This window comes from Typopeltis vanoorti, chromosome 6, assembly GCF_054136105.1.
Source record: "Typopeltis vanoorti isolate ZY-2024b chromosome 6, IOZ_Tvanoo_1.0, whole genome shotgun sequence".
Lineage (NCBI taxonomy): Eukaryota > Metazoa > Arthropoda > Arachnida > Uropygi > Thelyphonidae > Typopeltis > Typopeltis vanoorti.
Genome location: NC_143554.1, coordinates 70,445,280 through 70,471,761, shown reverse-complemented (window position 1 = coordinate 70,471,761; position 26,482 = coordinate 70,445,280). Strand labels below are relative to the sequence as shown.

Below are 26,482 nucleotides of genomic sequence, written 5' to 3'. Positions count from 1 at the left end.
GCACCCTGTTAGGTATTTACATGGATACTGAACAAACGAGCATGGGCTGGCAGTTTGAGATTTAGCCGACAAAATTGTATTCTTATTGGCTTACAATATAAAATTATGGTACAACTTGACAGAATTTCATGCCGGCTCAACATCACTAGAGTTCAAGATCGGTACTATCAACATACATAAGAAGCCTGAATGGTAAAGAAATGGAGCTAGCTGAGGAATTAGATAAGTTCCAGATCGACATAATAGGAGTTACTGAAACAAAAAAAAAAAGACAAAACCGGGCAATGAGAATACCCTCATATAATCGAAATAATATTATTATTTGAAACTTCCAGGGAGTCCAAGTACTCATCGAGGAAAAGCACCTCCTCTACTCTACAGCTCTGTCTTCAACATTCAGTCACCAACTGACTGCAACTACACCAACACTATCCACCACTGACCACCACTCGCATTTCCAATGACAATCACAAATATCCATGTCCATGGCAGGATTCGAACCCGCAGCCTTTTGGCTAGTGAGCAGATATGCTATCCACTAGGCCAACCAGGCTAGCTATTTCTTAAATTTTTTTTAATATTTTAAAAAAAAAATATTTTTTTAAATATTTCTGATATGGGAAATATTTCTTTTTTTTTTTCACATATATCCGTGATGAATAACTTCATACCGAATAAAAATTTTAAAAAAGCTGAATATAATTGAAATATTAAAAAATATATAAAATATTTCTTAAATTTTAAAAAAATTATTTAATTCTTTAAAATATTTAATTTTTTTTAAAAATATTTTTTAAAAGAAATATATATATTTTTAAATATTTCTTATATTGTTATTTTTTTTACACATATCTCTGCGTTGAATTTTCGTTCAATTAATTTTCCCCCACAATTAATTTTTCCATGATGAATAGTTTCTGCGATGAATTTTCCTCGCAATGAGCTGTCCCGACACTCTTTTGGCTTCTAACTCCAGACAACCTTGAATGAACCATCTCCCTCTGATCTGCAGTCCTCCTCAACTTCTAATTTTTGTTGTTTGAAGTTCTTTATCTCTGAATAATAATAATAATAGGGGTGCTTAAGGGTCAAAGCTGTATAACTGAGAGGAGACCTCCACATAGCCTTTAAAGGAATGCGGAGAACCGACCAGGGCTTCTGACCTAATGTCCAATCCTCACCTTCTCGTGGTGCACCCTGTTGGGTATCTACTTTGATACTGAACGAACGAGGATGGGCTGGCAATTTGGGATTTAGCCGACCAAATTGTATTCTTATTGGTTAAACCAAAATAAAAAATGATGGTACAACATGACAAAATTTCATGCCGGCTGGGGCGTCGCCCGGTTAAACAAGGCCCCCCGTTGTTTTCGCCAGGGAACCAGGGCGAACAGCGAAAAGTCAGCTACTGGAACAAATCTGAAAACAAACCCCAACTCAACATCACCAGAGTTAAAGATCGGTACTATCAACGTAAGAAGCCTGAATGGCAAAGAAATGGAGCTAGCTGAGGAATTAGATAAGTACCAGATCGACATAATAGGGGTGACTGAAACAAAAAAGACCAAAACTGGTGAGATCTTTCTGAGCAATAAATACAAAATGTTATATTCAGGCAATGACAATCAAGGAAAAGAAGGAGTAGCCATAGTATTCAACACAAAATACGAGGCTAATCTTCTTGAATGGCAGTCAGTCTCAAGTAGAGTAATGTGGGCAAATATGAGAATGGGGAACTGGACAATGAGACTTATTTGTGCCTATGGTCCCACAGAAGGTTCTACTAAGGTAGAAGTGGAGGAATTTTTTGAGGCTTTAGAAAAAGCAACTGACACAATGAAAAAGGAAAAGTTGGTCCTTGTTGGGGATCTAAATAGTAGAGTAGGAAATGATTGTGAGACATACAAAAATATTTTGGGAAAATTTGGAGAAAAGAGCAAAGCTAATAATAATGGCAAATATCTGTTGGATTTCTGCTCAGGACATGGACTGGTTATTACTAACACCATGTTCCAACATAAAAATGTGCACAAATTCACATGGAGAGAAGAGGCTAGGAATAAGAAAAGTCTCATTGACTATGTTATTGTTGATAGTGATGTTTTCTCCCTGGTGCAGGACACCAGAGTGTACAGAGGATTTGAAATTGGAAGTGATCACTGTTTAGTCTTGAGCAGGATAAAATTGAATTTCATATTGAAAAGAATAACATGTAAGAAAGTTTTGAAGCGAATAAAAGTTGAGCAGCTCTCAGATGTGAACTGTAGACTAAAATACAGAAATATTATTGAAAAGAAAATGAAAGAGTTTGAGAACAGGAATCAAACCTTGGAGATTCAGTGGCAAACTCTGAAGGAAACATTGATTGATTCTGCCAGAGAGGCATGTGGTGAGGTTGTGTGCAAGGATAAAAAAATCAGAACTCCCTGGTGGACACAGGAAGTTAAAGAGGCAGTGAAGGAAAAGAAGAAAGCATATCAAAAGTTCCTGGCAAATAAGTCAGCTTTTACTCTTACAGAATACAGAGACAAATGTAAGAAAGCTAAACAGTGTGTAAAACTAGCTAAACAAAAGTCATGGGAGGACTTTGGCAAGAATATAGAAAATAAATATCAAGAAGGTGGCAAAATATTCTGGAGGTTGTTGAAGAAGCTTAGGAATGGAGGAAAGAGTGCTGTAAAAGGAATTAGAGATGATAAAGGTGAAATGAAAACAGGAGAAAAAGATATCCTTGAATTATGGAGTAATTACTTTGAAAAACTGCTAAATGAAACAAGCAGTGATGACAGCACAGTGATAAAAAACACTGACCAGGCATGCAGTCAGGAATACATATCCATACTTGAAGTAGAAAAAGCCATCAAAGGCTTGAAATGTGGAAAGGCAGCAGGAGTAGATGATATTCGACCAGAAATGCTGAAGTATGGTGGTATAAGAGTCTTACAGTAGCTGCACTGCATAGTTCAGAAAGCCTGGACAGAGGGACGAATTCCCGATGATTGGAGTAGAGCTCTCATAGTACCCATATATAAAAAGGGAAATAAAACTGAATGTGAGAATTACAGAGGTATTTCCCTACTGAGTGTTCCTGGCAAGATCTATGCAAGTATACTCGAGAAACGGTTGAGAAGAATTGTGGAAGAAAAGCTTGGTGAAGAACAAGCTGGATTCAGGCCAAATAGAGGCTGTCAGGATCAGATCTTCACTTTACGACAAATAGTCGAGAAAGCATGGGAATATAACAAAGATCTGTATTTAAGTTTTGTCGATTTGGAAAAGGCATATGACAAGGTGCCAAGAGAGAAGCTATTCAATACGCTGCAGTTATATGGTGTCAATGGGGCATTATATCAAGCAATACTTAGTCTTTATTTGAGCTGTGAGTCAGCAGTTAGAATTGAAGGAAGTACAGGAAGATGGTTTAATGTTAAATCTGGTGTGAGACAAGGATGTACATTATCCCCTCTGTTATTCATTATCTATATGGATCACATTATGAAGGAATGTGGTATTAAACCTGATATCAAAATTGGAGATGTTAATGTCAGCTCTTTGCTTTATGCGGATGATGTTATACTTCTAAATAAATCCGCTACAAGTCTGCAAGATTCTCTGACTAAATTGAATAGCTGTTGTAATAGGTATGGTATGAAGGTCAGCAATAAAAAGACAAAGACAATGAAAATAGGCAGAATCATTGAAAATGTCAACTGTGTTGTGAATGGAGAACCTGTGGAACAAGTAAAACATTTCAGCTACTTAGGCACAATTTTTACTGAAGATGGTAAACTAAATATAGAAATAGACAACAGAATCAGCAAAGCTGGTATGGTGGGAAGTCAATTGAATAAATTCATATGGAATAAGAAAGAAATTAGTCAGCACACTAAATTTGCTGTATACAAGACTGTGTTCAAACCAATTTTAACTTATGGATCTGAGAGCTGGGTCAGAAGTAAAACACTTGACCAAAGACTAGAGACCGCAGATATGAGAGTCCTGAGAAAGATTAGAGGCGTGAACAGATGGCATCAATGGCAATATCATATTAAAAATGAGGATATTAGGAAAGAACTTGACATTGTCAGCATCCAGGAATGCGTTAGCAGAGCTAATCTCAGATGGTATGGTCACTTAAATAGAATGGGAGAGGAAAGATTAGCAAAACAAGTGTTCTCTGCCAGGTTGGCAGGAAAACGACCCAGAGGAAGACCAAGATATAGGTGGATTGATACGGTACAAAGTGCCTTAGACGATAGAAATATAAGATCTGATAATGTTGGAGTCTTGACAAGTAACAGACTGATTTGGAGGAAAATTGTGGATAGGAAGTTAGTAATGATGTAATTTTTTCATGTAGTACTATCATATCCTGTACACCCCTTGAGGGTACATGGCAGGAATTTGATGATGATGATAATAATAATACTCCTGCCCTGTTCTCGCTGTCTTTTCTGAAAATGCAATATCCCTTACATACTCTCTCAACCAGGTCTTACTGATGCCAATAATTTTTGACCTGTTTGGGCTGACTAATGCCAGAAACTCCTCTCCTTTATTTCTGATACCTCTGGCATTCGTACTTGCATTTCAACATCCCATTGGGCCCACAGTTGCCCTTGCATAATGTCATTACCAGCCAATTCAGGTGCGAAACCCAGGAAACCATGGTGTTTGTTAACAGTCACATATCCCAATGGTAGCCAGATACATGCTCGATTGCATTCCCTCAAACTATCACTGAACAAAACTTTCTCTAAACATCTAACTCCAAAACCATTCATTTGTAGTCTGTCAGGCATAAAATCTATCGTATTCATTTCATACATCTATAAACTGCACACACATTCCTCCCTCAGAATCTTCCATTTACTCATTAGAAATCATATCCCTTCTCAGCTCTGTCATATCATACTGAGTCAACAGATTCACGATCTCTACATGCATAGCAGACATAACGGTATGTTTTAAATAATGATTTTACACTTGTAAAGGTAAACGGAATTTATAATTCCTGAATGATGCTCAGTGTAACCTGAGCATCATTCAGGAAGAAAACAAAATTGGCTATAACATTTAAAATATGAGCACGAGAACAAGTCATACAGTCTGTGTGTGCATACTTCTCCATGTCTGATTCGCAACTCTGCAAATAGGTGGAATCTATTAAATTTCCAGGGAAGAGGTATAGTTAGTTATGTAATTAAAAACAAAAAAAAAAACAATAAATAAATTGCAGTTCCCAAAACTTGAAGAAGGCATACAATCTCCAACTGTTCAATTAAGATTAGGGCAGTGACTTAGGGATTTACACAATTTAAGAAATAGATGATCTAATTTTAACCTATTGTAGTGCAAAAATACCATCAATAAAATTCTTACAAAACTACATCTAATAATGGAAATAATATAGATTACAGTAAAATCTTAGCTATTCCATATATTAAAGCAATTGCTGGCAAAATAAATAGAATGCTACTCCGTTACAACCTTAATGCTACATTTAAACTACCTAAAAAAAAAAAAAACATATTCAACCTCCAAGGATCTTACCAATCTGGGATCACTGTACCTGTAATTTACCATGTATTGGTTAAATGCACAATTCCAATACATAAAAAATAACATAGATGACTCATTACATTTAACAATTTTGCTAAATTGGCATTTCTGATCACATCCTTAACTTCCTACACTGAATTGATTGGAAAGGTACCAGTTTTTTCATAAAAAAAAAAACGAGTATGAATGCAAATTTAAGGAAGCCTATGAAATTTTGAATAAATTATCATAATCTAAACAATAATAGTGGCCTAAAAATCCCAAGAAGGTAGACGGCACACATGCAGCTCAGATAACTTCAGGTTAAATTGTTAAAAATTGTTTAAAGTTCTCCAGCAAATTAGAACTCTTAAACAATAATTTCAGCACTTATTTCATATATTAATCACTATCGATACTGGTTTTGTTTTAATTTATCTATAAGTGACCTCTAGCATTAACTTTTGTTAATTTATCTTTTAGTAATTCATTGCCAAACAGGTAACAGGACTCTAGCTTTGATGTAGTACGTTTTTTTCTTTGCTAGAGGTCAGGCTATTAGCATTCACAGTTGTTCAAATTAGTGTGACTTTAGCATACCATGTGTATAGTAACATAGCTTGTCTCTTTTAAGATATAATATACTAAAGATAGTAGCATTGATATGAAGGTTAAAATGTTGGATAATTATTTAGGTTTCTAAATAACACAGTAGTTGTCGCCATAATTTATGAGATTTGAAGGACTACTGACATTCATGATCAGTTTTGACAGATCATCATCAAATTTCTGACATGTACCTCCTCCCGGGGGGGGGGGGTATACAGGATATTATGATAGTACTACATGAAAAAAAAACACCTGTCAACAAATTTCCTCCAAATTAATCTGTTGTCTTTCAAGACTCCAATATTAGATCTTGTATTTGTGTCTTCTAAGGCATTCTTATTGTATCAACCTGCCTAGATCTTGGTTTTCCTCTATCTTTTTCTCCATCCTGGCAAACTTGTTTTGCTAATCTTTCTTATAAAATATATACACGTTTACACAAGAATATTATTTAATTTGCCAAATATGTCAGTCTGAATATTACAGACCATCTTCAGTGGCTACATAGGAATAGTTTTAAAAAACAAGGTGGAATACGAACAATTGACCATTCACAAATAGAACGAGCCGCATATGTATCGCTAAGTATTAAAAAAGAGTAAACATTTATTATCAGAGTCATGATTAAATTAAAGTTTAATCAGGATAACACATTAATTTTTTTTGCTTTTTTTACTTACTTAAAAGAGTAAACACATGTTTACTCTTTTAATACTTAGCGATATGACATCATGCGGCTCGTTCTATTTGTGAATGATCAATTATTCATATTTCACCTTGTTTTTTAAAACTATTCCTATGTAGCTACTGAAGATGGTCTGTAATATTCAGACTGAAATATTTGGCAAATTAAATAATATTCTTGTGTAAACGTGTATATATTTTATAATCCTAATGTCACAGGTATCTTTAAAGAATCAAATCTTTCTTTTGCCATTCTCTTAAAGTGATCATACTACCTGATATTATTTTTGCTATGACACTCCTGAATGTACAATGCCAAGTTGTTTTCATAATATCCTCATTTTTTATATGATACTGCCACTGATACCATCTGTTCTCCCCTAATCTTTTTCAGAGCTCTCATATCTGTAGTCTTCAGTCTTTGATAAAATGTCAGTTTCTAACTCAGGTTTCAGATCCTCAAGTTAAAATTACTTTCCGTAATTTTTTTTTCAGCACTGTCTTGTATACAGTCAATTTAGTGTTTTGACTAATTTCTCTTGTATTCCACATAGATTTATTCATGACTTCCTACCATAACAGTTTTGCTAATTCTGTTATCTATTTCAATATTTATTTTGCCATTTTCACTAAAATTTGTATAATTCTCCCACAGATTAGAGACCCTTCAACACTTCTGTGCATGTCACAAAAAGGAGAATCCATTCCGATAATAGGATAATCAATCTGTATTGCGGGATGAGTTGTTTATTATTACACGTCGGAAAATTAACTTCTGTTTTATGATCATTGTAGTTAACTATGTTGCTTGTATAACAGTTGGAAAAATTTACCTATAAAGCACGTGATTTCACGTGTTGGCGATCAATTCATATGTTCTTCATTTCTTTCTCCCCTTCAGCATGAATCGACTATTCTTGGCAAGTTTCCAAGTGGAGATCTCAAAAGCATGGGCATGCTATACCTAAATAGGTAAAATGTTTTACTTTTACTGTAGGTTCTCCACTCAGAATGCAGTAAATGTTTCCATTGTGTCTGCCTATTTTCATTGTCTATGTCTTCTAAAAGATTGCTGATTTTTATACCAAATTTATTACAGCAGTTATTCAATTTAGTAATGGTATCCTACAGACTTGTACTGGATTTATTTAGAAGAATAATGTCATCTGCATAAAGTAAAGGGCTAGATTGACATATCCAATTTTGATATCAGGTTTAATATGGATCACTTTCTTTCATAATATGATCCATATAGATCAGGGGTAGGCAACTACTCATTCTTTTGGAACCAGAATAATTCCAGTGAGATTTAGAAGAGCTACAACCTTTGACCGATGTGATGGTATGGGAGTGAGCGAGTGTGTGCACTTAGCGAGGATGTAGCAAGCTTATAAGAACTGGTTTTGACTAATTACACACCTAATTTTAAGGAGCTTACTAAGAAAGTGGATACAAGGAAGGCCTCTACTTGTACATAAATAACTAAAATTATTGTGTTTCGACTTTAAAATCATTCTAATTGTTCAAAGTAGACTTCATTTAATGTATTTCAAATTAAACTTTTTTATTGCAATAATTTTTATTGACCCTGTTTTTCTCTCTCGTCCCTTTTTATTTTGTTGTCTCCTCTTCTCTTTTTGTTCATTTTTTTCTGGTAGATTGTGAAGAGCCACGCTGTGGCCACCCCTGATATAGATGATGAATAAATGGAGATAATGTGCATCCATGTCTCACCTGATTTAACATCAAACCATCTTCCTGTTACAACCTTCTTCAATTCTAACTGTATACTTACAATATAGATAAAGTATTGCTTGATGTAATGTCCAATTTACACCATATAACTGTAGCATTTTGAACAGCTTTTTTCTTTGACCTTTCATATGCCTTTTCCAGTGCTATGAAACTTAAATATATATCCTTGTTATGTTCTCAAGATTTCTCATCTATTTATCTTAAAGTGAAAATCTGTTCCTGACAACCTCTATTTTGCCCGAACTCAGCTTGTTCTTCTCCAGGTTTCCCTTCCACAATTTTTCTTAGCTTTTTCTCAAGTATACTTGCATAAAACCCTCCCAGGAATACATTCACACATTAATTCTCACAGTCAGTTTTATTTCCCTTTTTATAGATTATAGTATTGAGAGCTCTATTCCAATTTATTGTCCATAGTATAGCAGAGTAGTTTATTAACTTTTTCTTTTCAGCTAATAACACAGATTTGGATTTGGGAATTTATTATAAAAATAAGTTAACATAAGAGATTGAGTTAGAGACAAAAAAAAAAAAAAAGAATTAATATCTCCATTTAAAAACAAATAATAGTAATGTAAAATATGGTATTGCATGACTATAACAATGTGCGTGTAAAATGTTATGATTCACAAGCACTATATACAAATCTGCATTATAAATAAACTTCTAAAGAAAAACGGCTCACATTTTAACACCAGACTCAAAGAACATAAAAGGAACTGTCCATTACTTTGGGAGAAACTATATAATTCTTCTTATCACTTTTATCTATTCTCCAACTTCGCTTCCTTTGAATGGAATTTGTCTGTTGATTTTGGGATAACTATTTTGTTTCCCTTATAACAGTCTTTTCCACCTTTTTGGCTTTAATAAACATCCTTTCATTTTAAACTATATTTCTCCCTTTAAACTTTCAACTTTTAGAATGTATTCTGTTTTAATCAACACCATAGCTGTCATGTTTTTTGGAAATACAAACTAGTGTACTTACACAAACTTTGTGCAAGTGCACTACTACCTGGTGTGACCAATAACATGGTGGCAAAACAAATGTAAAAACCATAGCTTGCTATGTAAACAAAACTATAGTTCTTTATTAACATGAAAACCTCATCAAAAAGTTATTTTCTTTTCTCAAGGTTTTTAAGTTACATAATTAAAACTCAATTCAAGGTGAGAACATTTTTACTGATAAATATTGCAATCAAACAGTTTGCAACAGACCATAACTATTCAAAAATTTTTTTTTTAAACATTCTCATCCCATCTAGGAGGTTGACTACCATGATTTGACTCATGGTTAACTACGGACATTACGACATGTGGTGGGGACCCTATCTCTTCTACATATTGTTGTAAGTTTTCATAGCTGTAAATCTGTGCATGTTCATGGGGATGGTTTGCCTTTCTGGCAGAGAAAAAACCCGAGTTTCCAGGTGAAAAAACCCCCTACCTCTGTATGAGACCAGCTAACTCACCTTTAGTAGAAAGAGACTAGGTAAAGGTTCCTCACATCATGGATGGAATCAAATCCAGGTATTTCTGACCAGAGTGTTTCATCTACACCAACTGAGCTATGGGAGAGTCTTTATAAACATTACTAAAGAAAATTCTAATTGTAAGAAATAATGCATATAATGTATCATTATACATTTAGTAAATGGTTACATATATAATAAAGCTAAAAGTTATCTTTTTGTTTTATTTATTTATTTCAAAATTGGTTGTTGCTAAAAACTGTAGGATAATCTGATATTGCTAAATAGTAGATATCCTACACAATCATCTAGAATTCGACCCTCTGACTAGTCTTTCTGAATTAATGCAGTGTTGGCACTGTAAAACTTTTATACCTCCATAATTGAGCATTTCTGGTTGAATATCTCTACTCCAGCTGCCTTACCACATTTCAGGTTTTTGATGGCTTTTTCTACTTCAAATAATTATTATTTGAAGATATGTATTCTTGATTGCATTCTTGTTGAGTGTTTTCTACTACTGTGATGTCACCGCTTGTTTCATTTAATAGTCTGAAAGTAATTACAGCATACATCTAGAATATCTTTATCTTCAGTTTTCTTGTTGCCTTTATCATCTTTGATTTCTTTTACACTACTCTTTCCTCCATTTCTAAGCTTTTCAATAGTCTCCAGAATATTTTACCACCTTCTTGACATTTATTTTCTATGTTCTTACCAAAGTCTCCCCATGGCTTTTGTTTAGCTAGTTTTACACAGTGTTTAGCTTTCTTACATTTATCTCTGTATTCTCTAAGAGCACAAGCTAACCTATTTGCCAGGAACTTTTGATATGCTTTCTTCTTTTCCACGGAATTCTGATTCTTTTATCCTTGCAGACAACCTTGTTACATGCCTGTCTGGCTGAATCGTTCAGTGCTTTCCTTAGGATTTGTTCACTGAATCTCCAAGGTTTGCTTCTTCTTTTCAAACTCTTATTTTTTCTTGAACAGTGTTTGTGTATTTGAGGGTACAGTTCACAACTCTTGACAGCTGCACAACTTTGATTCATTTTAAACCTGTCTTACTCTTTGGAATAAGAAATTCAAATTTATCTTGCTCAAAACTAAATGGTGATCACTTTTAATTTTAAATCCTCTGTATATATGTTACCGCTAAAGTGAGAAATCAGTTATTCTACAGATTATCTAGGTATTGTGCAGATTAACTAGGGTGATCCGTTAAAGTGCCGAAAATTGTTTCATTTCTCAAATTACCTAGGTAATCTGCAAATTACCTAGATAATCTGCACATTACCTACTAGGCACTCGTTAAAGTGAAAATAAGATCTTTGCTGGAACAACAGCAACGTTTCTGTACGCTTAAATGAACATAATGTTATTTATTTTTCGATATCTAAAGAATCAAATTAATACAATCAAACAATCAACAAATTAGTTGATAGAATCAATCATCAATCAATTAAAAAACTATAATACAAAGAATCAAATGGTTTAAAATATTATTACAATTAAGGAAATAAATTTGCAAAACATATGACACTGGCGAAACCAAACTAAAAGTGGAGGGAGAGGGGGGGAAGGAGGAGAGAAAGGAAATGAGAGAAACAAACTTTTGAACTTGAAAGATAGGGAAGCCGTTAATGTGCACATTACCTAGGTAAAATGCAGAAAACTCTTAATTCCGCACGTTAACGGAGCAAATCAGTTAATCTGCAGATTAGCTAGGTAATGTGCACATTAACGGCTTTTGAGCTTTAGCGATAACATATATACTCTTGTGTCCTAAACCAGCAAGAAAACATTGTTGTCAACAGTAACTTATTCAATGAGACGTTTCATATTCTTTGCATCTTCTTTCCATTTAATTTGTGCACACTTTTATTGTTGGAACATGGTGTTAGTAATAAAAGTCCATGTCCTGAACAGAAATCCAGCATGCACATATTATTATTAGCTTTGCCCTTTTCTCCAAATTTTCCCAAAACATTTCTGTATGTGATAATCATTTCCTGCTTCTATTTAGATCTCCAACAAGGACCAATTTTTCCTTTTCATTGTGTCAGCTATCTTTTCTAGTGACTTGAAGAATTCCTCCCTTCTTCCTTAGTAGAATGTTCCATAGACACAAGTAATTCTGATATTTGTCCACATCACTCCACCTTATACTACTTGCCATTCAAGAAGATTATCCTCATATTTAGTGTTAAATGCTATGGTTATTCTTTCTTTATTCTCATCATTGCCTGAATATAACATCATGCATTTGTTGCTCAGAAAAATCTTATAAGTCTCACCTACTTGTTTTTATCTTCTTTGTTTCAGTAACACTTTTTATGTATATCTGGTACTTATAAAAATAAAATTCTTCTGCTAGTTCGATTTCTTTTCCATTGACGATGCTTGTGGTGCCAATCTTCAACTTGCTGATGTTTAGTTGAAATATGTTCCGGGATTTGTTCCTTGTGTAGAGGAGACGCATGGATTATGCATGATAGAGCTTCAACACACAAAGGCTGAAGGATATCATGATCAGTGGTTCCCTGAAAGATGGATTGGTTGAAGTAGACCAGCTATATAGTCTCCTTCGTCACCTGCCCTGTATCTTGTAGAATTTTATGTGTGGCCATTCGAAATCATTTGTGTACTCTGTCCTAGTGGGGGGGGGGCATTCGATAGTTAGATGTATCAATGGCTGCTTGAATGGCATTGGAGATAATTTTGAACACCTGCTGTGAGATTCATCCTACAGTATTTCTCTTCCAGTTACCGAGGGAGTTATACTTGCTTGCTTCTTGACATTGTCTTCTGTGTCACATGTTGTCTGCATTCACATTCTAACACTATGAATGATCTGTAATTGAATTTGTGAGGTTTGTGGACCCATGTTTATTAGGACCTTTTTTTGTTAGTTTATATGTAAAATATCATTTAAAGTTGGAAAAGGTGTGGAATCACTCTGGCTATTATCATTACAGGAGAGAAATTAATGTCTTGAATGGAAAGAAGACATTTTTATTTTATTTTTGGATGCTAAGGAGACTGTTGGTTGCAACCATGTAGAAATAAGCCAGCTCAAGAAGAGAAATCCTTTATTGACTGGAGATTTGAACATGTCAAGCTTAAAGAGAAGTGAAGAAGTGAAATTTTTATGTCGATCCCATCCATGAAAGGTTGTAAATCTATCTAAATATGTTGGTATAGTGGATAATCATCATTATTTTCTGATATGTGTTGCCAAGAGGTTATTATGACAGCACTACATGATTAAGTTTACATTATTATTAATCTCCTATCAACAATTTTCTCCCAAATCAGTCTATTACCTGTGAATACTCCAATATTCATATCTAACATTTCATGCTTCTGACTAAATCAATCCACCTGGACCTCTGGTCTTCCTTTGGGTCTCTTTCCTGCCATCTTGGCATCAAACACCTGTTTTGCTAATCTTTCCTCACCCATTCTATTTAAGTGGTCCTACACCTTAGATTAGCTCTGCTGACATATTCTTGTTGAATGGTAATAATATCAAGTTCCTCTATAATATTGTTTTTGATATGATTTTTGTCATCGATGCCATTGGTTCACTACTCTAATATTTCTTTCATAATGTGATACATACAGATGATGAACAAAGTGTAGATAATGTGCATCCTTGTCTTACTCCTGATTTTATATCAAACCATCTTCCTGTATTTCCTTCAATTCTAACTTAATGTACGCTTTTTCTGTATCTACAAAACTGAAGTACAAATTCTTGTCATATCACGATTTCTCAACTATTTGTCTTAAATAGTTGAGAAATCATGCTTGCATTTATGCTTGCATAAATCTTAACTGGAAGATCTAGTAGAGAAATTCTTCTATAATTTTCACATTCGATTGGAGTGGAACTCTCATAGTACCCATCTATAACAAAGGAAATAGGTTATAGATGGGTACTATGAGAGTTCTACTCCAATTATTGGAAATTTGTCCTTCTGACCAGAACCACTGAATTATGCAATGTAGCCACTGCAAAACTTTTATACCTCCATACTTAAGCATTTCTGGTCAAATATCATCAACTCTAGATGCTTTTCCACATTTCAAGTTTTTGACAGTTTTTCTACCTCAAGTATTGATGTGTGATTTTCAAGAGAATCAAAGATTTCTCTTGAAAATTTTTTAGTATGGCTCTGTCTCTACTTGGTCCGTTGAACAGTCTTTCAAAGTAATTACTCCAGACATCTAGAATATCTTTATCTTCAATTTTCATGTCACCTTTATCATCTTTGATTCATTCTACAGTACTCTTTCATCCATTTCTTCTTCAATAGCCTCCAGAACATTTTGCACCTTCCTGATATTTATTTTTCATTCTTTTATCAAAGTCTTCCCATGATTTTTGTTTAGCTACTTTTACACATAGCTTAGCTCTCTTACATTTTTCTCTATATTCTTTTAGGAAATCTGCTTAGTTATTTGCTACGAACTTTTGTTATGCTTCCTTCCTTTCCAGGACTGCTTCTTTGACTTCTTGTGTCAAAGAAGCAGTCCTGGAAAGGAAGGAAGCAAAACAAAAGTTCGGTGGACTTCTTGTGTCTGCCGGGCAGACAACTTCAGCCCATACTTCCCTAGCTGAATCAATCAATGTCTTAACTAATTTTATTGAAATGTGGAAAAGCAATTGGAGTAGATGATATTTGACCAGAAATGCTTAGGTATGGCGGTATAAAAGTTTTGCAGTGGCACTGCATAATTCAAAGTGCTTGTTCAGAAGGTCAAATTCTTCGTGTTTGGTATTGAATGCTATCACTACTCCTTCCTTTCCTTGATCATTATGCCTGAAAATAACACCCTATAGTTATAATGAAATAAAAAAATCTTCAGAGTTTGGCACTGAGACTATAAAGGTTTGGTTCTTGATTTCAATTTGTTGTATTTTTTCTTGAGTAATGTTTGTATAGTCAAGTGTACAATTTACCTGTAAAAGCTGCTATACTTTTAATTATTTTTAAAACTTTCTTACATATTGTTCTTTTCAATGTGATATCCATTTTTACCCAACTTTGTACTAATGGTCACTGCCAATTTCAAATCCTCTGTATACTCTGCATCCTGAATCAGCATGATGATATCACTATTAATAATGACTTAGTCAATGAGGCTTTTCTTATTTCTTGTGTCTTCTCTCCATGTGAACTTATCCACATCTTTATGCTGAAACAAGGTGTTGGTAATGACTAGGACATTTACTGGATGTCTTGAGAAGAAGTCCAGTAAATACTTACCATTATTATTAGCTTTTGTCCTTTTCTCCAAATTTTCCACAAATGTTTCTATATGCCTGGTGGGATTCACTTCCTACTTTGCATAAAGAAAATAGAAAAAGGACCACTTTTTCTATTTTCTTTATGTCAGCTGCCTGTACCAGTGACTCAAAAAATTCCTCTACTTCATCCCTAGAAGAACCTTCCACAGAAGGTTCTTCTAGGTCATTGTCCATCTTTCCTTTTTGAAGTTTTGCTCACATAACTTTCTTGAAACTGCCTTCCAATCAAGAAGTTTATCTTCATGTCTGTTATTGAATGCTATCACTACTCCTTCCTTTCCTTGATCATTATTGCATGAAAGTAACATCCTATAGTATTATTTAGTGAGATCTTACCTGTTTTTATCTTCTTTGTCTCAGTAATGCCAATTATGTTCATGTGGTACTTTTCTAAGTATTCTGTATTTTCAATTTCCTTTGCAGACAGTCATAATGCAATTTCGTTAGCCGTGAAAATTAGTTACCAGCTAGGGGTCTGATTGGTATTCTCTTCATCTAGAGAAGGATAAGGTGACAATGCTGGTTTAATATTTTCAGCTCTGTTTGTAAAACAGCTTCCTGTGCAGAAAATTTGTGTTAGCTGAATTTGGCTTGGCTGGGAGAGGCTATATGTTACATATCACTAACCACTGAAATAAGCTGTTTTGAATTGACTGATGCCACTAAGGTTGTGGAGACCACTGATTTCTGGTTTGCCTATTTCATAGAATATAAAATCCAACTTTCCAGGAGTAAAAATCCTTTCACCTGATCTTCACCTTCAGTTGTGAAAAGGCCTATAAAGGTTATTCGCATTCTTGATAGAATTCGAACCCAATAATGCCCTCTGGGCTTTCTAATGAAAGGGCATCATTATTACTTATTGGCTAGTTAAGTATAGGTTTCTCTATTTTTTTGCTACCAATTTTGACCTCCATAAAGGTCAACACTAATCTGCAGAGATTCTCTCCATAACATACAATACAGTGAACTCTGTATTATCACAACATCGATTAACCAAATATAACTGAATTCTGGTTTACTCCAGAGGTGCATTGTCTCTAATATCAGTTGCGATTCTTTTTTATTCCCACTTATTATTATTATAAGTTATGTGATGGGTAAAACCACAGATACGTATCTGGGATATTGTTATTATGATAAATTAAGAGATTGAGTGAGAGACAAGGAAAATTCTAAAATAATATATTTATTTACAAATAATATTTGTGTAGATTTTTCGGTATTATCTTAAATGGTGTGTGTAGTATGTTTGTTTTGCAAGCACTATATACAATTTTGCATTTTAAATAAATTTATCTCCTAAAAAGGAAAAAAGGCCCAGAAATTTAACACAGTTTAAAAAAAAACAAAAAAAAAACATAAACATTAAATAAAATTTATTTTATAAATTAAAGATACCAAGAAATTATATACAGTCATACCCTGAAGTTACGCGGTAGGTGGGACCTACAAAAAGTGCATAACAAGAATGTCACGCAAAATTTCTTCATAGCAAGCCAATGATTTTTTTATTCCTTGCCTTGTAGCTACAATTCGTTCCCTGTTAGAATCTATGTCCTCCAAAATCTGTAAACCTTTCTTTTATGATTGTTCTTACTGTGGATTTGTGTAGACCAAACTTCTTTGCTAACTCACAAATTTTCATTCCGCTTTCAAAATCCTTAATAATGTTGAGTTTTGTTTCCAAAGTCGATGTTTTTCTTTTCTTGCTAGTTATATCAGAATTGGACTTGCTTCTTTTGGAGACGACATTATTATTTTTTATGTGATAAAATTTGTGTCAAGAACATAACATTAAACAATTGCAAGGTTTGTAGACTATAAAAATCGTGTATGAATGGAGAATGTGTGAAACACGTCAGTGCTTGTTCACAACATGTGCGACACTGGCGAATGCGGCTGGCACCGGAAACATATGACTAGTGGTGATGCGGAATGGGAATACATACACATAAGAAACCGCTTAACTCTGGATTCACGTAAGTCGGGGTATGACTGTGCTTGGTTTAATCCTTTATCCAGTCCCAGAAAATACTTCAGTCGCAAACTTTGTTTGCTTACACTTGGATAAGTATATAATTACACAAGTATATAATTTCTTGGTATCTTTAATTTATAGTATAACCAAGTGCAAAAACTTCCAATAAAATTTATTCTCTTCAAAATCACAAGATTTTGTGAGAGTACACAAACTTTAAGCTCATAACACACAGTTTCTTCAGCTCTCAATACTGGCCATAAAATATAAATTTCTTAACTCATACATGTTTATCTCCCCAAAACAGAAAAATAATTTTTGCACAATCTTTCTTTAAAAAAAAAAAAAGAACATATTTCTTTCATATCTTCTTTGCAGTATCAGTTCCTTTCCTGTTTCTTTAGAATATGAAGATAATTTTGAAGTTCTCTGTTTTCTTGAGGAAGCTTCATCATTATCCAAAAATACAAAATGTTCATCTCTTTTGGGTTTACAGTGTTTATCTAGAATATGTTTTCTGTACCGTTTCAAAAAGACACTGTCCAGTGCTTCAGAAGAAACTATATAATCACTTTTATCTGTCACAATTTTACTTCATATAAAGGAAATTCATCTGTTAATTTTGGGTAACTATTTGTTTCCCATATAACACTCTTATCCACCTTAAAACTCACAACTCCTCTCCATATTCTCTCTCTCTCTCTCTGTTATGATGATCGCAACAGCTGTTCTATTTTTCTCTCACTCACTAATTCAACTTCCTCTTCAGAAATACAATGTTCATGCAAGTGCTGCGCTACTGCCTGACGTAAACAACTTGGCAGTCAGATGAGTGTTACTTGTAAACAAGACTCAGTTCTTCAATGGTAGGAAAATGTCATCAGAAAGTTCAATATTTTCTTCCCTCAAATTTATTTTACAGAAAAAAAAAAAATACACCAGCGGTGAGTCCTTTTTACAAATAAAAATATCACAATCAAATAGTTTTCAACTGGCCATAAGTAACAAAGCTGTCTTATATAAACATTTGTTTTTATACATTTAGGAACTGTTTAACTGCATGATAAATAATAAGACCAAAAGTTATCCTTTCTTTTTTATTTAATTATTTTATCAAATTCGGCTGTCGCTAAAAAATTAATGTAGGATAATCGGATATAGCTAAATAGCAGATATCCTACAATTCCTTTGTTTTGTATATGTAGACTGTTTAAGGACTGATTGATAATTGTAACACTTCACTTTTTTTTTACTATGATTTGATTTCAATCTGGATATTAAAAATGTTTCAATTAAACTAAAATAAATTATTTGCAATAATGACATCTATTTCTATAGTTTAGTAAATGTTCATTTAGCTTCTGGTATGGCAACCACATCTTTCTTAATGAGAAATAATTTCATTTAACTAAACAATATGATCCAACAAGTTTCATAAGCCATTGCACTTACATCATTAGGGGTACAAGACTTTAAAAAAAAAAATAGAAAAAATAATTACACAACATATTTTTCACAAATTTCAACAGTCTAGTATATATAAACAGAGAGAGACAAAAAAAAATCTTTGGCCTAAATAATGTCCAACTATTCAAACAAAGCTAGTCGTTGCTGTCACATTCTGTGGCATAAAGCGTGTCATGTCCTGGCTTTAAAGCTGTTACTTTTTTGATAAATGCAGAACAAACTTGTTGTAGGATTATGCCTTCATTTTTATTACATTGTCGGGTGGGTTATGGAACATCTCATCTTCCTTTTCCCTCTTTTACCTTGCGGTGTCGAAGGTTTATTAATCATCGGACCTCAAACCATTCACAGGATAAGGTGGTCAGCCCTACGTCCCAGTGTATCCTATGTCCGCAGTGTTGAGTTCTCAAGGCCAGATTGGCAGGAAAAAGATCTAGAGGAAGACCAAGATATAGGCGAATTGATACAGTAAACAGTGCCTTAGAAGATAGAAATATAAGATGTGATAATGTTGGAGTCTTGACAGGTAGCAGATTGATTTGGAGGAAAATTGTAGATAGGAAGTTAGTAATAATGTAAATTTTTCATGTAATACTATCATATCCTGTACCCCCCTTGAGAGAGTACATGTCAGGAATTTGATGATGATGACAATGGACTCAGGAACAAGATCTGTAGTATGTACTAAATCGAGACACCCCTGTATACCGATCTACTTTTTTTATTTATTTAGAAGGTCATCAATGTTCCCCTCCCATATTGTTTTTTAAAAGTTATATCTTCCAAACTTTCACTCCAAATGAAAGTACAGCATGAGATCCTGAGAGGCTGAAGAATTCTAGATCAACTCATAAGTACACTGAGCATTTCATAAAAAAAGTTTTTTTTAAATATTACTCGGTCAACAATATTATAAAATATTATTTGGTCAACAACAATCAGGTTGGTTAAGCACGATGATAGTCTCCCACCATGGAACAAATTGTTTTCTTGCTAAAATTTGAAACATCTATGGGATTCAGATTCACACAGGGATTCAAACCCACAGTCTGTTGGTTGGAGAACAGAAATGATATCCTACTTGTTAACAATAGGTCAGCAACCTGACAGGAAGTTTTGTCTTCTGTCTTGTTTCCTTTGTGTTACCCATGTGCCTATTCAAGTTTTGTATTGTATCCCTGATGTTCATGACAGAGAATATTTAATTTGTTTCTCTGTGCTATGCTTCATTTCCATTAGACTATCAACATGAGCTTTAACCAATGCCTACAGTATATACTTGACTGCCAAATGTCCATTATTCAGATGTTATAGTGCAGTCCTTATATTAGCATTTGATGGTAATACATGGACTGCGCTATACCATGTATTTATTAGCATCTGATGAAGTTTCCCTGGCCACCATGTTTTTGGGGAAACTTTACAGAGTGAAGGATTATATCCATGCTGTATTGAGAAAATCAAAATCTTAAACTGGACGAGATGAGTAAGCAGTTGGAATTTTATCCTTGCTTTGATGTTCATTTTTCTATTTTAATTGCTATGTAGTGTTCATTATACTTTACATAGCAATGTATTGTTCATTATTTAAAGACACAGCTTACTTTCAGCAATGTCAACAACTCCCATTATAAACTTAATGACAATCCACATAGAACAGCAAATGAAATTTTCAACTTTTGTGTGGGTGGGTAGATATTATTGATAACCAGCTGATTTGATCATATATCTTCTCTCAACTTCTGACACATCATGATTCACCTGTATTGTTGAAAAACAAGCTCGAGTCCTCTTTGAAACTTTTCCCTATAAACATCAGTCAAGATATGTTATTTTATGCATTTTACTTTGAACATTGTGCAGTCTGTTTTTTAATACTAACATAATTAATAGATATAAAGTAGACTATGCATGCTAAAAGTGACCATGTAAGGAAAAAGAAAGGATTCAGTGTAAAAAAAATATTTATTTCAAGATAAGTCTCATCCCATTTTCAGAGTGAACTTAATCAAACTCTTACACAAAGAAAGAGTGGAATAAAAGCAATTGTTATGAAGTACTTTTTTTTTTTTTTTTATTGCTCTGTGGTCAGCACTGAAATATTATTATGGGACTAAGGAACAATTTAAAGACAGGCAATAAGCCATGAGGTGCAAAGGTTCAGTGAAAAAAAAAAAAAAATGAAATGTTATTAGTAACAATTCAAAATCACCAATTTCTAAAATTTTAAGATATTTAAAAAAATCACTGCATTTTTCTCAAATTAGGTTGATTATGAAAGACCTTAAAAAAAGATATCCAGATTTGCAAGAAATGATATGCAGACTTTGTCATTGCTCTTTCACTATCTGAAAGTGGTTTGCTGACTGACTAGATTGACCGTTGCATTTGCTACATTTCCATGTGTAATCAGACACAGATGAACTATTTCAGCAAAATTTTGATGTAAAATTATTGAGAATCAAACTAATTTTCATATGGTATTTATGAGACTTTTTTTTGTGCGGATATTTTCAGGAATAAAATCTTGAAACCATTTGCAAAAAAAGTCTCGTAATACTTTTTTTTGAGATTAAATGTTACCCATAATCCCTGACACTGTTATATCTATGAGTTTGCATGTATGTGTGTGTAGACACACACACATAGGTAAGAATATAGTTACAATATATATATATATATATATATATATATAGGTAAGAATATATATACGGTATATTTTATTTTAGATACTATATATTTTCATCTTCCTGACCTCGATAACCCTCGGAATACAATCTATGGTATCTCTTGTTATCGACAGATGAATGCAGAAGTAAGTATTACAAGGTAAAAACAACCTTAAATAGTATCAACATTTTTTTTAATTTGCTTACTGAGTTCTCAGAATTGCAGATTATAGAGCTATTGTTTTAATAAATATAACAGTCTTAATTTGTTTGATTAAGCTGCAATTTTGAATGGTATATACTTCACAATGGTCCTTCATATGAATGCATCCTGTGTTACAAATTTAATTATCAAAAAATGTAATTTTTATCTTTATATTATATATTTTTAGTTTATGTTTTTATAAAGCAGGATACTGCTCCTGAAGCAAGTGAATGAAATTCATCTACAGTCTAAAATGTATTCATAATTTTCAAACATCGGCATCAAGAAGTAGCTCTGTTAATTATATATACAGATGTGTGTATATGTGTATAAATAAGAAACTTAAATGGTGTCACTTAAAGGTCAGTGCCAGATAATTGGGAGGACACCTCCACATAGCCTGTAAGGAATGTGGAGAACTGATTGAAGCTTTTCACTTAATGTCCAGTCCTCACCTTTGCATAGTACATCCTACCAGTTGGTATCCACTGGGCATTGAATGAATATGAACTGACGATTTCAGACTTAAACAACCAAATTGTACCGGCATAAACCAGAAATAAACACGATGGGACAACATAATAAAATTTCATGCCAGGCTAGGGCATCACCCAATTAAACAGCTTCTCACCCTTCCCCAAGTTATTAAATCCACATACACACACACACACACACACAAACTAGGATGTGGAATTACCTTCGCTTTCAGTCAAACGACTCTTCATCAGAAAGTCAGTCCCATGTAACACTGATAAATACATAGCAGAACCCATCACAATATTCAGAACTTATTCAACCCCTTCATGCAATGTTTTTCTCAAATGAGGTGTGTGTGTGTGTGTGTGTGTGTGAGTGAGTGAGTGAGTGAGATGATGGAATTAGTTGTAGGATAATGAAGCTTGTATTTAAATATAATGAAAAAAAAATGAATCTCACATACTTATACAGGTATATGCACTACAACAAGACTTAAATAAACAGGGAAAGACATTATTTAAGGAACAGATAGAGAGTATTATCCAGAATAAGAGTATAATCATTTTAGGAAATCTTAATGCACAGGTTGGAAAGAAAGTCAACAAAAGTAGAAACAATTTTGTGCCCATTTCTTTTGGTCAAAAAAATGAGGAAAGATAATGGTTATTTGATTTTTGCATTAGAAATGATAATAAAAATTGTAAATAGCTGGTTTGAGAAAAGATAAAGCCACAAATTACAATGTACAGTTGGGATGGTGAGCAAAAATCAATAATACGAGGGCTGTTCAATAAGTAATAAGACTAATTTTACTGTTGAGAAACCACTCATCACAATATTAATTTCTGTGGAATAAAGAAATGTTGCTGTCTGTATTAACAAAAGAGGTTGATAGATGGCGTATACGGGCATCTATCAACCTCTGCCAGAGTGTCACGTGACTAAACACAAGCTTGTTTTGGCGCCTACGAGCCGCAACCAGTCGTCGAAATGGAAGTGTCTTTGGAACAGCGTTATGCGATTAAATTTTGTGTGCGTTTGCAAAATCGGCATCGGACACGTTTTTAACATGATATGTGAAGCTTTCCACGATGAAGCAATGTCGAGGGCAAGTAGTTTTTCGCTGGCATAAAACTTTTAAGGAAGGAAGGCAAAATGTGGAAGATCTTGAACGTGAGGGAAGACCTTCAACGTCCATCACAGAGACAATGATCAACACAGCAGTGATTATCATCAAGGAGGATCGCAGAATTACAGTACATCAGCTGCATGTCCTGAATATTTCTGTGGGAAGTGTTCACTCAGTCGTGGCTGAACATTTGGGACTGAAATGTGTTTGCGCCTGATGGATTCCCAAACTCTTGACACTGGAGCAAATGCAGCATCAAGTGGATGTGTGCACAGAATGGAAAGAAAGACTGAAACAAGAAGGCGACAACTTCTTAAAACGCATCATTACAGCAGATGAAGCTTGGTTGTATCACTATGACCCTACAATGAAACAACAAAGCAGTGAATGGAAGCATCCATCTTCGCCTACCCCCAAGAAAGCAAAAACTGTAAAATCGGCTGGTAAAGTTATGACCATAATGTTTTTTTGACTACGAAGGCATTGTTTACCAACACGCTGTAGAACCCGGGAATACTGTAAACGGCTCATACTATGCGGATGTTTTACGGATAATGGTACAGCACGTCAAAAGGAAGCGTCCATTTCAGAAGAATGGCTTCTTATTGCACCACGATAATGCAAGGCCACATATTGCTTGCGGTGTAGTGGACATTTTGCAGAAGAACAACATAGATATCCTACCACACCCTCCATACAGTCCTGATCTTGCACCGTGCGATTTCTGGCTGTTTCCTCAGCTCAAGAAACCACTAAGATGCCACCATTTCGAAAACAACAAAGCATGTGTAAAAGCTGTGGAGGCGGTTTTGAAAAAACTCTCAAAAAAAGAGTTTGAGACATGGACGCAACGTTGGGACAAATGCATCACGTCTCACGGTAGTTACTTCAAAAAAGACCATGTAAATGATGATGATTAAAGGTAATCTGTTTTCTGTATAAATATAGTCTTATAACTTATTGAACAGCCTCCATATATTAGTTTGTCCTTCATACAGAACAGAGGAAAGTAGTTATGGACATTATAGTTTTGCCTTCTGTTGCTTTAGATGGAGATCATAGGCTTCTTATAGTTATATGGAAAATAAATGTGAAAAGAAGGAAAAAAACCAAATCTATGGACATTGAAATAGACTGAAGTAAAGCAACAGTTTGAGCCTCAGATCAGGTCCAAGGTCCATGGATTAATTACAGATAATGTTGATTGAGGAATGAGAACGATTTCAAGATGTATTGGTAGGAACAGAAGAGTTGTGTGGAAGAAAAGTGTAAGCTTTTCTTCCACACAACTTGAAGGTCAGCAATAAAAAGACAAAGACAATGAAAATAGGTAGAATTGTTGAAAATGTCAACTGTGATGTGAATTGGGAACCTGTGGAACAAGTAAAACATTTCAGCTACTTAGGCACGATTTTTAGTGAAGATGGTAAATTAAATATGAAAGTAGACAACAGAATCAACAAAGCTGGTATGGTAGGAAGTCAATTGAATAAATTCATATTGAATAAGAAAGAAATTAGTCGAAACACTAAATTAGCTGAATGCAAGACAGTGTTCAAACCAGTTTTAACTTATGGATCTGAGAGCTGGGTCAGAAGTAAAACACTTGACCAAAGACTAGAGACCACAGATATGAGAGTCCTGAGAAAGATTATAGGCATGAACAGATGGCATCAATCACAATATCGTATTAAAAACAAGGATATTAGGAAAGAACTTGACATTGTCAACATCCAGGAATGCATTAGCAGAGCTAATCTCAGGTGGTATGGTCACTTAAACAGAATGGACGAGGAAAAATTAGGAAAACAAGAGTTCTCTGCCAAGTTGGCAGGAAAACGACCCAGAAGAAGACTAAGATATAGGTGGATTGATGCAGTACAAAGTGCCTTAGACGATAGAAAAATAAGATCTGATAATGTTGGAGTCTTTGACAAGTAACAGACTGATTTGGAGGAAAATTGTAGATAGGAAGTTAGTAATGATGTAAATTTTTCTTGTAGTACTATCATATCCTGTACACCCCTTGAGGATACATGTCAGGAATTTGATGATGATGTATGTAATAAGCTTATTCCCCTGTAATTTCCACAGTCATGTCTGTCTCCTTTTTTTAAAAAATATAGATATAACCTTAGCTTTTGAATAATCTGATGGAACCTCACATTTCCTCCAACAGTTATTTATTAATTTTAAGAATCTGTGATGTAAATATTTCCAAAACTCTGTATTTATGCCATCTAATGCTGTTGATTTTCAGTTTTTTGATAATTTATTGCTACTTTTAATCTAATTGGTTCTATATCAGTGCTGATTTCTTCATTATTTTTTTTTCTGTTATTAAATTGGGTCATACCATAAATTCTTATGTTTTATCCATTTTCTCTTATATTATGTTGATTTGTGCTTTCTTCATTGTTTAGTTTCCTTAAGATTTTGTAGGCTATTGTGTTCTATGTATGTCTTCTGTTTTATTAATAAATCTGTCCTAAGATTCTTGGTGAGCTTTCTTTTTTGTTTTTTTATATTTCTTCTGTTTCCCTTTGTATGTTTTTGAAAGAATGATGTTGCCATTTATTTTTCTTTTATTGCATTTTCTATATCTGTGTTCCAATATTTAAAAAAATTTTTTTTTTTTTTTTCAAGTACTTCAGACACTGCTTTATGAATTATCCTTCTTTTATATCTTCAGTGATTTTAACTGCTTTTAGGTAATCTGTTAATCATGATTGATATAGCATTCTGATGCTTTCTTCTTGTAATAGATATACTTTGTATACTTGTTTTATATCCTGTTTTTTTTATTTACTTTTTCCATTTTGTTAGTATTTCTGTTTTATAAACTACTAAGTAATTATCTGAAAAAAATTTCATTTCCTCTGTAAACACATACATCTCGTACATGTGGAGCTAATTTCTGAATTTTAAATCTTGTTCCTCTACCATTCCAAGTATATTTATTTATATTCTTTTTTTTTTTTTTTTTGAAAAAAGTATTAGTTATTTTAAAATTTTTGAAAATATAGAAATCTAATAGTTCTTGACCATTATTCTTCATGGAAAGTTCTCCATATTTTCCTAAATCATTTGGGATTGGATTATTTCTAATTTTAGCATTAAGATCTCCAACTAGATCTAGCAAGATTTCAAATGCTATATCTGGGATCTAGC

At 33.7% G+C, this 26,482-nt stretch overlaps 1 protein-coding gene across 2 annotated transcripts in view; it reads left to right on the top strand.

The window, feature by feature from the left end:
- The window catches only part of LOC150105523 (late secretory pathway protein AVL9 homolog), a 415,642-nt gene that overhangs the window by 96,449 nt on the left and 292,711 nt on the right, over positions 1-26,482 (top strand). For both annotated transcript variants that reach the window (XM_090394870.1, XM_090394871.1), the window contains exon 5: positions 21,561-21,646. In XM_090394870.1, coding sequence (XP_090250996.1) covers positions 21,561-21,646 — 86 coding nt within the window. The remainder of the gene's footprint in view (positions 1-21,560; positions 21,647-26,482) is intronic.